Here is a 14564-nt window from a genome sequence, read left to right on the forward strand (position 1 = left end):
GCAGAGTACATTATGAGAAACGCTGGGCTGGAGGAAGCAGAAGCTGGAATCAAGATTGCCGGGAGAAATATCAATAACCTCAGGTATGCCAATGACACCACTCTTATGGCAGAAAGTGAAGAAGAACTAAAGAGCCTCTTGCTGAAAGTGAAAGAGGAGAGTGAAAAAGTTGGCTTAAAGTTCAACATTCAGAAAACGAAGATCATGGCATCCGGTCCCATCACTTCATGGCAAATAGATGGGGAAACAGTGGAAACAGTGGCTGACTTTATTTTTCTGGGCTCCAAAATCACTGCAGATGGTGATTGCAGCCATGAAATTAAAAGACACTTACTCCTTGGGAGGAAAGTTATGACCAATCTAGACAGTATATTAAAAAGCAGAGACATTACTTTGCCAACAAAGGTCCGTCTAATCAAGGCTATGGTTTTTCTAGTGGTCATGTATGGATGTGAGAGTTGCACTATAAAGAAAGCTGAGCGCCAAAGAATTGATGCTTTTGAACTGTGGTATTGGAGAAGACTCTTGAGAGTCCCTTGGACTGCAAGGAGATCCAACAAGTCCATCCTAAAGGAGATCAGTCCTGGGTATTCATTGGAAGGACTGATGTTGAAGCTGAAACTCCAATACTTTGGCCACCTGATGCGAAGAGCTGACTCATCTGAAAAGACCCTGATGCTGGGAAAGATTGAGGGCAGGAGGAGAAAGGGACAACAGAGGATGAGATGGTTGGATGGCATCACCGACTCGATGGACATAGGTTTGGGTGGACTCTGGGAGTTGGTGATGGACAGGGAGGGCTGGTATGCTGCGATTCATGGGGTCGCAAAGAGTCGTACACGACTGAGCAACTGAATTGAACTGAACTGAATAACTAATGATACTGAACATCTTTTCATGTACTTGTTTGCCATGCATATTTATTCTCTCTTTTCAAATCTTTTGCCTTTCAAAAAAAACATTTTTTTTTTTTTTTTGGCCCTGCCACATGCAGGATCTTATTACCCTGGTCAGGGATCAAACTTGTGCCATCTGTACTGGAAACTCAGGGTCTTAACCACTGGACCACCAGGAAGTCCCATCCAAAACTTTATAATTTTAGATTCACAGAAAAACCGGGCAGAAAGTAGAGTTCTCATATACATTCAAGTTCTTCTCTTGTGTTGTACAACTTCTAGGTTTTGACAAATGTAAAATGACACGTATCCACACTGTACGGTATCATATAGAATAGTTTCTTTCACTTCATTTTTCACTAGGTTGTTTTGTTTACTGAGCTTGAGGAGTTCTTTGTATGGTCTGGATATAAGTCCCTGGTTTTATATTTTGCAAATATCTTCTCATAGTCTATGGCTGTTGCATCATTTTATCAGTATTTATTGAAGAATAGAAATGTTAAATTTTGATATTAGTTTATCATTTCTCTTCTTTTACAGTTCATGCTTGTGTCCGAGCTAAGAAATTTTTGCCCAACTCCTGCTCATAAATATTTTCTCCTGTGTTTTCTTCTTCCTTTATCCTGTGAATTACCTTGGTCTCCTTGTTGAGAATCCACTGCCCAGGTATTTAAGCATCTATTTCTGGACTCTATTCAGTCCCATTGATGTATATGCCTGTCCACTGACCAGGACCACAGCATCCTGGCTACATACCAGTTTCCTAGTGAAGCTTGGAAATCAGATATCGTCAGTTCTTCAATTTTGCAGTTCTTTTTCAAAATGGCTATTCTACGTGTTTGCTTTTCTGTGTAAATTTTAGAAGTAGCTTGTAAAATTCTATGCATATACATATATAAAAAGTCAAGATTCTGATTGGGATTGTGCTGAATCCATAATCAGTTTTGAAAAACTACTGTCTTAACAGTATTGGGTCTTCTAACTCACAAACAGAACCTATTCTCCACTTGTTTAGGTTTTCTTTAATTTCTCTTACCAAAGTTTTGAAGTATTCAATACAGAAGTCTTCCATTTCTTTTATTAACTTTATTCCTAAGCATTTTTATATTATTATAAATGGAATGGCTTTTAAAATCAAATTTCCAATTGCTTATTGCTACTATATGAAAATACAACTGATTTTTGCCTATTAATCTTGGGTCTTGTAATTCTGCCAAATTAGTTATTAGTTTTAGTAGTTTTGTAGATTCCTAAGTGTATTTCTATGTACATTGATAGACTGAACCATCCATGTCTGACTTTTTAAAAAAATCCATATGAAAACTAACACTAAATATTCATTTTTATAGAGTACCTACAGACTTCCAAAAATCATATAATGCCAGGGAAGATAATGTATGAAGATGTAAAAGGAGAAGAAAACCCATTGCCGGAAAACACAACCCTGCCAAGGTTGTCTTAGGACAATACAAGTGATGTCACAGGTAATATACGATTAGCTGCTTATTCATAGCAGATATAAACCGACACTTAGAGGAAAGAGTAATAATTCAAAGTAGGCAAGTGAGGAGAAGCTGGGATCTGAGCAGTCTACAAAAGTCTGTGGAATGGTTCTGAGGAGGCAGAGAAATGGAAGACATCACTGGCAGACGGGGCAGAGGAACTAACTGAATGACCCACTGGGGCCGGGGGGCACCAAGAGGAACCACCTGAGACAGCCACGCTGAGGACCCTAGGAGACGTGCCCTGAGCGGGCTGGGGAGCCCTGAGAGCCAACTGAGGGCAGGGGTGGCTCTCCCTCGTGCAAGTGCCTGAAAGGCCAGACTATCAGGCCATGGAGGTATGAGTATGGGGCCTGGCAATGCCAGGCAGGACTGACCGGATCCAGGAAGAGGCTGGAGGTGGGGAGCTCAGCCCGGAGACCCACAGGGGAACAGGTGGGCAAGTTAAAGGCTTATGGTGACTGGCAGTGAGAATGGCAAGGGATAACCAGAGAAGGACGCGAGAGTGAATTTGGCAGGATGAACAGTTCTTAAAGGAATTAAAAAGCTGACATTCCAACCTTTACAGAGAACAAAACATAAAGGACGATGGGAAGGGAAAACGCATCAGACTTGGTGGGGGAGGGAGCTCTAAAATTTAGCTTTAGAGGAGAAGCTAAATTTTGTGGCTCATTGGGCAGAATAAAGAATCAGCCTCTCATGTAGATTCTGAGCCAGATACTGCATTCAGGTATTTATTCATATATTTACCAAGTGACTGTCAGGTGCCAGGCACTGTTTTAACTGTGGCACAAAAGGAAAAAAAACCTCTCTCTAACCATGCAGGTAATACTGTAAGGCTAAATTAGAAGAGAAAAATGCTGCTACTTCTAAAAGGTGCTTTTCAGGCCACTGGAGATTTCTCTGCAGAGCTCAAAATATCAGGTCTTGGGAACATGTACCACTTAGGATCCACTTACCTAGGTGTTCAAGGCTTTGACAAGCCTACCTGACTTTCCCCTCACTGATCTAGTCAGTGCTTCCCATCCCTCTCCTTACACTGCCCTCATGCTCTAAGACCCTTGTATATCCTGTCGATCCAAGTCTGCCCGGTATTAATAAAGTGCAGGGCCATCAGGCTTCCAGGGCTCCTTACTCACCACTTGCTGGCTGTGGAACCTTGGACATGTTACTTAACTTTGCCAAACCTATTTCCACGTAAAGTGAGGATATTCCCATTACCCATACCCCACAGAGTTGTATGTAACACCTTTCATATGTAAGCTGCTCAGCCTGGTGCCCTCCTCAGCGTATGAGCTTTTAGTATTATTACATCTCACCTGCTTCATAAACCATCTTCAGTCTTCCTAACACAGTGGTCTCTCAGGCGTGCTCAGTCACTCAGTCCTGTCCGACTCTCTTGCGACCCCAGGGACTGTAGCCTGCCAGGCTCCTCTGTCCATGGGATTTCCCAGGCAAGAATGCTAGAGTGGGTTGCCATTTCCTCCTCCAGGGGATCTTCCTGACTCAGGGATAGAACCCATATATCCTGCATCTCCTGCCTGGCCGCCAGATTCTTTACCACTGAGCCACCTGCGAAGCCCTTTGTATTCATTTACTCCATCCATTTGATGACTCATCCCACACTGCCTCATGAAAGCCCTTACATGACTGTCATACTATTTCACCTAGTAAATGCTGTAAAAACAGGGCCTATGTCTGACTCCTGCTTGTACTGCCAATAGCAATGCTTTCCAAATCTGGTGATCAGATTTACTAAAGAGTGCTTTACAAGGCCTGGGCTCCCCACCGCTAGCCCAAGATTCTGATTCGACAAGTGTCAACTGGGGCCTGTGAGTCTAGGTTCTTAAGAACCTCCCCAGTGATCTGACTCACCTAGGTTTGACAACCTCTGCACAACTGTCCCTAAGCCAGGGAAGAAGTCAGGAAACGGCTGGGATTTAATGTTTCCTCATCTTCCCAGAGACTTTATGGGTTTGCTCAGACTCCTGTTTCATCCACGGCCTAACTTGTTTCACCTCCTCTGCTCCACGTTGCCAACCAAGCACTGACAGGAATAACAATTAGCTTTCCCTGTTATTCAGTCAGCTCCTACCAACGGTCACGTTTTGCAAATATTTTTCCTTGGCCTATCATTAAAAACTTAATGGAAGAGAATGTTCAGTTCATATAATACAGAGTGGCACAGTAAAGTCTCCCATTAACTTCACCCTCAATTCTACTTAGTCTCAACCCAGTCTGACATGAACTACTTTCCAAATGATTCTCTCTGCATCTGTATATGTGTGTATATGGTGGGTTAAAACAACAACACACAGAAAGGCTTGGACCATAAAACACATTCTGCGAGTTGCTCTTAACACCATATTGGGAGATCTCCTGTCAGTACAAATAGTTCTGCCTCATTCTTCCACAGCCAACTGTGGTGAGCACACCATAATTTAACTATTCACAGTTCCTGTGCTTATATCCCATTGTTTTGCTATTACAAACAATACTTTGTACACTATGTGCAAATGCTGCTATTGGGACAGGTTGCTAGAAGTGTAACTGCTCATCCCATTTCAGACACTAATACCACAGAAACTCTGAGATAATAAGTGTGTTTACATTTTCATTTAACAGCGTATGAGTGCCAATTTCCCCGTATCTTTGAAAACACTGAAAAGAATCTTTAACGTTTTGCTACTCTGATAGATGAAAAATGGAATTTTACTACTGAAGCTGAGCATACTTGTTTATTATTTTTACTTCTGGGGAGCTATTTTTAATATTCGAGTGCTTATAATGGTCCAAGTATAGGCAATGTGCTTAAGGCTTCACACTTCTCATTTAATCCTCTCAACATATCCATAAGGTAGGTACTATTATCCTCTCTACTTTCATTAAGATACTGAGTAAATGAGATGTTGAGTATCTTGCCCAGGATCACGAAGGTGATCACTTCCCTATACTTCAGCAATACTAGAAGAAGAAACTTAATTTTTATAGATTTGAAAGGGAGAAGAAACATCACAGGGTCATTTCCCTTAACTACCTGAGGTTGAGTATCTTTTCCTGTTTAACGATCACTTGCATTTTTTCTACTATGTACTGGCTATTTATCTGCTGCTGCTGCTGCTGCTGCTGCTAAGTCGCTTCAGTCATGTCCGACTCTGTGCAACCCCAGAGACAGCAGCCCACCAGGCTCCCCCGTCCCTGGGATTCTCCAGGCAAGAACACTGGAGTGGGGTGCCATTTTCTTCTCCAAAGAGAAGGCTATTTATATGCTTTGTTCATTTTGCTATCACAGTAAGTAAATTAGCTCCTACCAGCTGTCAGGTTTTGAAAGTATCTTTCCTTGGCCTACCATCTGTCTTTTGATTTTTTGCCACATCTTTTCACAAAAAAATGTTTTATTTGTATGTACAACTGACTCATGAACAACACGAGGTGGGGAGTGGTTAATCTGTGTATATTTCAGTATCTGAGTCCTATGCATCCTTGGATTCAACCAACCACGGGCCTTGTGAGTTCTTATCATTGAAATATGCCCATTTATGTGGACCTATGCAGCTCAAACCTGCACTGTTCAAGGGTCAGCGGTACTACAGCCTGTCCGTCTTTGCCTTAGTTGACCATGGATTTAACGACTGGCTCAAAGTCTGCCTTCTCTTCTCCCCACTGCCCCAGAACAAGTTTCCTACTCAGTTTTCTTCTACTATGTTTGTGGGGCTTTTCTTTACATTTAAATACTTGATCTGGAATTGATTTTCATGTATGACATGTGGTGTTGAACTGTGGTGTTGGACAAGACTCTTCAGAGTCCCTTGAGCAAGGAGACCAAACCAGTCAATCCTAAAGGAAATCAACCCTGAATATTCATTGGAAGGACTGATGCTGAAATTAAAGCTCTAATACTTTGGCCACCTGATGTGATGAGCCAATTCATTAGAAAAGACCCTAATGCTGGGAAAGATTGAAGGCAGGAGGAGAAGGGAACGACAGAGGACAAGATGGCTGGATGGCATCACTGACTCAATGGACATGAGTTTGAGCAAGCTCTGGGAGATGGTGAAGGACAGAGAAGCCTGGCATGCTGCAGTCCATGGGGTTGCAGAGAGTCAGACACGACTGAACAATGACAAATATGACATGTAATAGGGGACTCTAAATTGTTCTGCCAGGTAGACAGCTAATTATGTCATGCGTGCTAAGTTGCTCTGTCACATCCCACTCTGGGCGACCCCATGGACTGTAACCCACCAGGCTCTTCCAACCATGGGATTCTCCAGGAAAGAACAGAGTGGGTTGCCATGCCCTCCTTCAGGGGATCATCCCGACTCAGGGACCAAACCCAAGTCTCTTATATCTCCTGCATTGGCACGCAGGTTCTTTACCACTACTGCCACCTGGGAAGCCAATTACGCCACAGAATGTATTAATTTTTTCCTCAGTGAATTTTATCACTAACTACTTTTCTGTAGATACTTAAATTTGCTTTGGGACATTCTGTGTGACTGCATCAACTCGATGTGGTATTTATTGGCTATAACTGTACCAACTGCAGTATGTTTACTCTGATCTGGTAAGGCAAGTGTTCCCCTCTCTGTTTCCAAAACATTCTTTTTGTTCCCCCCAATCTTTTTTTTTTTTTGATATCAGTATATGGTCAAGACTCTGGAGACAGACTATTCCAGTTCTGGCCCTGCTATTACCTTCCATGTCACTTTGGGAAGTTACTTAGCATATCTGGGCCTGAGATTCCTCAACATCCCATAAGTCTGAGGGTTAAAAAAAAAAAAAAAATTATTATTTGACTTGCTGGGTCTTAGTTGTGGCATGTGGGATCTGGTTCCCTGATCAGGGATCAAACCTGGGCCGCCTGCATTAGGAGGGCAGAGTCTTAACCACTGGACCACCAGGGAAATCCCATCCCATACGTTTTGATATGTATTATCTTTTACCAATCAGCTGATTTCCCTTAACTTAAAAACTTGTTTTTTTCTTAATACATGGTCAATTTTTATAAATTATCTATTTTAAAAGTATATTCCTTTTCCCATATAATCTCATATACTCGTAAGTACATGCTCATGTGTTTACATGAGCACAGTCTATGACAGTGGCAGATTTGCACAAACTGCTCCATGCCTCTGTCGTCAACTGTGGCCAGCCTAATTTCTCCTTCTCCCGTCTCAGAGGAAGAGATGAGTTTGCCTGGACGTCTCAAAGATTCTTTCTTCACCCTTAAAATGTAGATATTTTCCTAAGGAAGTTTTCAGTGCCAAGTGTTCTGTGTCCATTTTTCTTGAGATATACAGTTGAAGGCATTACTTCCTACCTTTATTCTATAGTCTGACTACATATTTGAGATTTTGTGTTTCATTTCTTTGGTCTTCTTCAGAGACACCAACTATACCAGTTAGGTATTCTTTATTTTCTGCATCTATTACATTCTTCCTAATTGTTCATTTCCACTTCATTTTCTCAACCTGTCTTCCCTAGTCTTCACTGTTTCCAGGAGTTTGTATTCATTTTTATTCTCTTTCCAATGTGGGTTTTAGTTCTGTGGCAATGTTTGCTTTCTCTTCCACTGTTTTCCTGGATTCTATCTGCTGGTGGTTCCATTTCCTCCTGTCACCATCTCTCATTTTACCTGATCTTCTGTACCTCTCTCTGCTTGGAGTTCTTTAAGTTCTCTGAATTCATGGCGGGAGGACTGGCTATATGTTCAATTAAGGTGAAAACATTTTCTAGTGTGGATACTTTACCTTACATGTGTTTCCCATTTTTCCCTCTTTCTTATAGTATCTTGCTGTTGCTACTATGCTGATTCCTTTTGAATGAGGCAAGTTCCTTCTAGATGATCTCAAGGAAGTTCTTATGGGAAAGAGGCCAGGACTCTGTTCCAAGTTAGGATAAACACTTGAAGTTTCTGCATCTTCCCAGGCAACAGAGATGAGGAACTGTCAAGCTGCTCACAATTCAGTCTCTTCCAACCTGCCTAATCCAGTGCTTTTAGAGACGCTCGCACGTCTGTCTCCTTGTACAGCTAAGCTCTCCTCTTATCCACGGTTGTCAAGGCGGGGAACTGGAGAAGCTCCTGCTGCCAGGCACGCACCCGCTTCCACTGCCCCAAACCAAGGAGTGTTGATGCTGCCCATCAAAATCCTGTTCTGGAGAACTGTGCTGTTCCGAGTTTGAATCCTGGCTTGGCCTCTTCCTGTACTGTGCCCATCTGATCTTCACTACAGTCCCTTATTGTGGGATCATAACCAAAAAGTACAATTTTAATCATCTTGTCAACATTTAGGTTATTACCCCTCTGCCCTTTCTTTCCTCCAGTCTTCTCTGTCCTCCTGCTAAACTTCTTCTATCTCCCACACCCACTACCCTTCTGCAACTATTTGCTTAACACTTTACCCCAGCATGTGAAACAAATGGCCTTAAAAAAAAAAAAAAACACCCTGTGAAACAAGATCATTTTTACTTGTTTTTAAACTGTGGAGATTACTATGTCAGATATCTCCTAAGAAGCAGGTATAAAACATTATGTATTTATTCCTCGGAGGCATGACGACATCTTCACTTTCAATTACTTTCATGAATAACAACATAAATTACTACTCACATTACTCATACCTTATATTTTTAAAAAATTAAAAGAGTTGCTGTGTCTATCTTGGTGGAGGACACTGTGTATTCCTCTTTAATTCTAGTGCTGGTACTAGAACACAAAGGTGAACCCGTGTGTGTGTGTGTGTGTGTGTGCGCGCACGTGTTAAAAAAAAGTGATCTAAATCAATAACACCACCTCTTGTCAGTGGCACATTTTCCCACAATTGTTAGTATAACCAAAACCAGCTAAAGGCAAAATTCTGACAGAATAAACCAGCTTTTCCTGATCTTTTCCATGTGTCCTCCCTTCAAGCCTGTTCCTGACTGATGATTGTTGATCACTGTCTGTGGAGAGGCTCTGCCTTGGCATAGCACCTCTTCTGCTCCTGACTCTGAGTCTAACCAACGAGCTCTGGCCCCACAGCCCCAGGCGGGATAGACTACCTACAGAACACAGATTCACCCCTTGTTCACATCACAGCATCTCTAGGAAGTCTGTGTGAGCCAGGTCAGGGCAAAAAGCAATAAAGCAGCACAAGTTTTATCTAGTGGTCTCCTGGAGGCATTAGTGCTCTCACTGTCCAGAAAAAAGAAAGGAGGAAATTAAAACCAGAGAGTTTGATACTTTAAATTCTCCTGCTTGCAGTCTTGCCAGAGAAGGATGGAGCACTGCAAAATTCTAAGTAGCTATCAAAAACACTCATGTGTACCAAAACACTTTCTCTTTATTGCTGCCAGTTTCACATCTGCTAAAAAGGATACAGAAGGTTACCAAGTATCATCACTGTGCCTAAAATGCAATACGTACTTATTGAATTAATGAACAAATGAATGGGAATCTTGAAAGGCTGCCAGAAATACTGAGAAATGAAAACTTGTATGCCAGGGTCAAAATCATTATGTGTCAAATAGATACAGTAACTCAGCATTAAAGATCTCATAGGAATCAACACAGGCTCTCAAGGCAAGCATTCATCCCATGTGAATTTGAATTACAAGGTAGCCTTACTCAGATTCACTACTGATAGTCTTCAAAAAGCAGGAGGTATACCTACGGTTTCTCCTCAGAATCTCAAAAATGTTTTCTAGATGCTATATCTTAAAGCACAAATGGTCAGCTAGTTAACTATTAGTGCAAAATAAAGCCCAAAACTGCTAGTCATCTTTCTCCACAAAACAAGGGAAATACCACTTGTCTAAAGACCACAGATACTGTCAAGATTCAGGAGAAATGCCAGAGTTCTTCTATCAGTTACTTGTCTAAGCCAGGTAGAACAAGAGAAAATGGGCTTCAACTAGCACATTATGGTACTCCAAGTCCAACAACAAGAAACAAAGTAGGTTTGGCTCAAAGGAACCAAGGGATTCTCCCCCCAGGTCTTTAAAAGTCAAAGAACGAACACAGTGACCTTTTGTCGTACCTTTACCAAACGCTCAGATGATTCTCCTAGATGATATTTCAGTTACAGCTACAGTTGTGATGTGATCGCCATGTGCCAGGCAGAGTTCCTAAACCCATCACATTTAAAACTCCTTTCATCTTCTTCACTACCCTCATTTTACAGATGAGGAAACTGAGGCACCGGCTTTCACTTGGCCAAGGCCACGCAAAACTGGGAAGTGTCAGGACTGAGATCTCAACCCAGACCCCTTCAAAGAGGCTATCTGGTGATTGAACTTTTCATGGGATGGAAGGGCAGAATCAATATTTAGGCACATGCAGATACAAAAAATGATTCCCGCCGCTGGTCAGGAGATGGACAGGTACCTCCAGGGAAATGGTCTTGCAGCGCCACCTGGACCACCTGTGTCTGAATCACCTGGGTGTCTTTTAACTTCAGGAGTGAAGCCCAGGAAGGTGTAAGTCCCTCAGAGGAGTCACACACACGCTAAATTTTAGAAAATCATTCTCCAACACCAGTGCTGCTCTATCCCCCAGCAGAGACCACACACACACACACACAGAACATAAAACATTATCGTCGATAATGGGACTCTTCAAGCCAGATGTAGATGATAGAATTTAGTTCTCTACACTGCAGCAATTCCCAAATTTATTCAGGTGATGGAACACCTAAAAGTCAAGTTGTCCTTGAAACACTAACAGATTTAATTCTAGCAAACTACAAATAATTTTACTACAGAAAAGTATGATGACATTAACACAAATTTTTTTAAAAATTATGATCATGTTTTCTTAATGTCTCAGAGTAGGAAAAAAAGACCCTATCTCGGCTTTTTTATCAATGTTAATTTGCTGAGTCAATTAATTTTGTCCTCTACCGGCAATCACTACTGACAGCAAACAAGAATCAACGGTCTGAGAATTTCAACCAATAATTTTCAAGCTTAAAACATCAAGTCTGGCACCTCCAAGGCTAGGTTTTTCCAAAACTGAGCCTGATAATCACTGTGTGGTAGCCAGATTTACTGCCCGTCAGCCCCAAGGCACAGGGTTTCTTACCCTGAGGTCCACCAACTCGAAAATCACACTTACATTTTCACAAACCTCTAGCTGAAATTTACCATTTCCTTCCATTATAAATGGAGGCAGTTACTCACCACGGCATTAATATCTGTGATTTGTCACTAACAGAAATCATTGCTTTCTTTCATATCACACCACAGCGAACATTCTGAAATGCTACTACTTCAAATTAATGGATGATGTCACGTAATGAGTTAATTTTAAAGTACACAGAAAGGAAAGGCTAGCCTCTCCAGTGTTCTGGCCTGGAGAATTCCATGGATTGTATAGTCCATGGGGCCCCAAAGAATCAGACACAACTAAGCGACTTTCACTTTCACCACTTCTTAAAAAGTGTTTTTAATAACTATAGCTCAATACAATGGTTTCCTTTGTAACCCTATGTATTTTATGCATTTGAAAACATAATTATGAACAGAGGTCTGTTGGCTTCAAGGTGCCAAAGGTGTCCATCTCTCTCTCTCACACACACACACACACACACACGTTAAGAACTCTAACCTTAGATAGGTGGGGACACAAAAAAAGAAGGCAAAATGTTGCATTGCCTACCCCATGCAAGTGAGTTAAGAGAGAGGTAACTGCTTGCCTGTTACTCCTGGGATTAGCAGTTTGCATCTCCCTAAAACCGCACTGCCTGTGTGCCTGGCACAAAGAAGGAGCTCCGTACAGTTACTAAATAGAAGGGCAAACTTTGGGGTGGAGTTCCTGCAACCGAGGTTTGACACCAATTACTCCACTGATTCCACCAGCAGCCTAACGGTGTAGCTCAGTTTATCCCCTCTTGGAAATGGGGCTACTAGATTGCAAGGCCACTCTCACCTTCTGAGATGGCCCACACTCTGTCTGTGGAGTGTGTTTCTCTCTAAATAAATCCACTTCTTACCTATCACTTTGTCTCTCACTGAACTCTTTCTGAGATAAGACATCAAGAACCTGGGGCTCAATACTGAAACACCCCCAGGGGGAGGAAGCTGACTGTATGCTCTCACAAGCATGTAGAGCCCAGAGCAGCGGCAACCAGAAGGTTGATGATGCTGACTCCCACTTACCTCACCACCCACCAATCACAACCCATCAGAAGAATGCCCATGAGCTGATCACCCTCTCTTTGAACCATTTCTATAAAACTTCTCACTGCTCCCTCCAGGTTGGAACACACAGTTATGAGGGCATTAGCCCACTGTGGCCCCCTTTGCCTTGACAAAGCAACAAAGATATTCTTTTCTACTTTGCCCCGCCCCGCCCCCCAAAATATGACCTGGCAAGAACTTGCAAGGCAAAAAGTCTGTGTGAAAGACTCAAGCCCTTTGAAAGATAGGTTTTACTTTTTTTTTCTTTCCAACATGTATTCTTAAAACAACAGTTTTATTCCATTTCACACATTAGTACCTTGAATTCTATTCCCCACTCTGCTATGCACTACCCGGCCATTAGGAAGAAAGAGGCAACCGAGAAAAGGAAATAAAGCTATGTCTTTTAAAGCTAAGTCTTGTCAGGACTCTCTGCTTTCTGTGGGCAATGGATGGGCCCCAAGATCAGTTCATATTCCCTGGGATTTGTTTGTAAATTATGTATATATGATGTCTGGGTAATGAGAGTCCATCGCTTTCATCAATTTTTTAAAGGGGATTCCAGAAAGGTTAAGACTTAACTCCAGAGAAACAGATGCGCTCCTGGAAATCTGTAAACAAAGTTACAATGTTCAAATGTTTTTTACAGGACCTTTATGTTTAAAAAAGAACTTCCCTACAACAATCTGTAGATGAGAAACAATAAAACTGACCTGTGCAGTGCCCCATCGCCAGTCAGTGGACTAGACAGGGCATCCAACCCTAGAGCACCTGCCTTTCTTCCCTGCACCATGCCTGTCACCATCCACATAGGCTATTCTTCCTAAGTCTCAGTGTTCACGGTGTCAAGCAGGTATACAGGCTTTAAACACCGCTAAGCACGGCTCTCAGTCGCTCTGATTACGATCAATCACCACGTTTACTCTAATACAAAATGGAAGAGATTTAAAGAGCAAAGGAAAGAAAATTCTTCTCACTAACTTATTCAACAACTTTCAAAAACAAATTTATACTGCACTACCAGCTTAAAGTTTCCTCCTACTACCTTCTATGAAGGATTCTCAAATTCCGGATGTCCAGAAAGACTTACTACTCAAGGCTACATATTTGTATTAGCAAGAAAGATGCCAAGAAAAGATACAGCAAGTTAACATCCTTCTCTATTTGGAAAACAACGGCAGGATCACTGGTCAAGATTTCCAAAACGAGATCGCGGTGAAGAGGAGGAACACGAGGCCGCAACAGCGATGGCAATCCCGACAAATCCATCCATAACAGTACCTGCGGGTGGGTGTAGGGGGCGGGAAACCCTGCGCAATAACCAGACCTAACAGAAATCTAGTGTGGCCAGAAGTGAATGACCATCGTAAGCGCATTTTCTTCACAGCCATCATTCCCTCATCCTTCTTCTGCCCCTTAACTGAAGCAGTGCAGCAGGGGAGCGGATACTAGTAATAAATGGCATAGCTCTGGGGTGTAAACTTGGGTTTGAGACCTGTTTCCGTCACGAAATAACTGACCCGGGTAAGCTGCAACACGGTGCCTCAGTTTCCCCATCAGTAAAATGGGAGTAACTACACTCCTGAATACCCAGGAATGTTTCAAGGATTAAATGCGATAAAGAGAGCGAAACTCTCTGCACAGGACTAGACACAGAGGAACCGCTCCGTGGTGCTAAGGCAAGTCCGCAGGAGGGTCCTGGGGTCTGGGCTCCTGCCCAGAAAGGGGGCTCCCGGGGCCCGCTCCCCGCCAGCCGGGTTCCGAGCCCCTGCCCGGCCCACCTTGTTGTTGTACTCCTCCACGAAGCTGCCCAGCGCCAGGCGAAAGCGCTTGTCGGGCCGCACGCTCCAGTTCATGGCGTAGACGGTCCAGGGCGCTTCATACTTGTAGATCTCCTTCCGTTTGCCGTGCAGTGACATGGTGGAGGCGAAGGGGCCGCAGTGAGGACCGAGACGGGAGCGGGCTGTTGTGAGCCGGGCGCAAAACGGGCAGGGAGCCTGGCCTA

General features: G+C 42.8%; 1 protein-coding gene across 1 annotated transcript in view; it reads right to left on the minus strand.

Moving 5' to 3' along the window:
* DCAF7 (DDB1 and CUL4 associated factor 7) overlaps positions 1–14558 on the minus strand; it is a 30936-nt gene extending 16378 nt beyond the window's left edge. Inside the window, exon 1 of the mRNA XM_010856459.1 lies at positions 14341–14558. Within this exon, the coding sequence (XP_010854761.1) occupies positions 14341–14478 (138 nt within the window). The 5' untranslated portion in view covers positions 14479–14558. The remainder of the gene's footprint in view (positions 1–14340) is intronic.
* Positions 14559–14564: the final 6 nt, after the last annotated feature.

The sequence above is a fragment of the Bison bison genome, unplaced genomic scaffold, assembly GCF_000754665.1.
Source record: "Bison bison bison isolate TAMUID 2011002044 unplaced genomic scaffold, Bison_UMD1.0 scf7180017864371, whole genome shotgun sequence".
In the NCBI taxonomy this organism is placed as follows: Eukaryota; Metazoa; Chordata; class Mammalia; order Artiodactyla; family Bovidae; genus Bison; species Bison bison.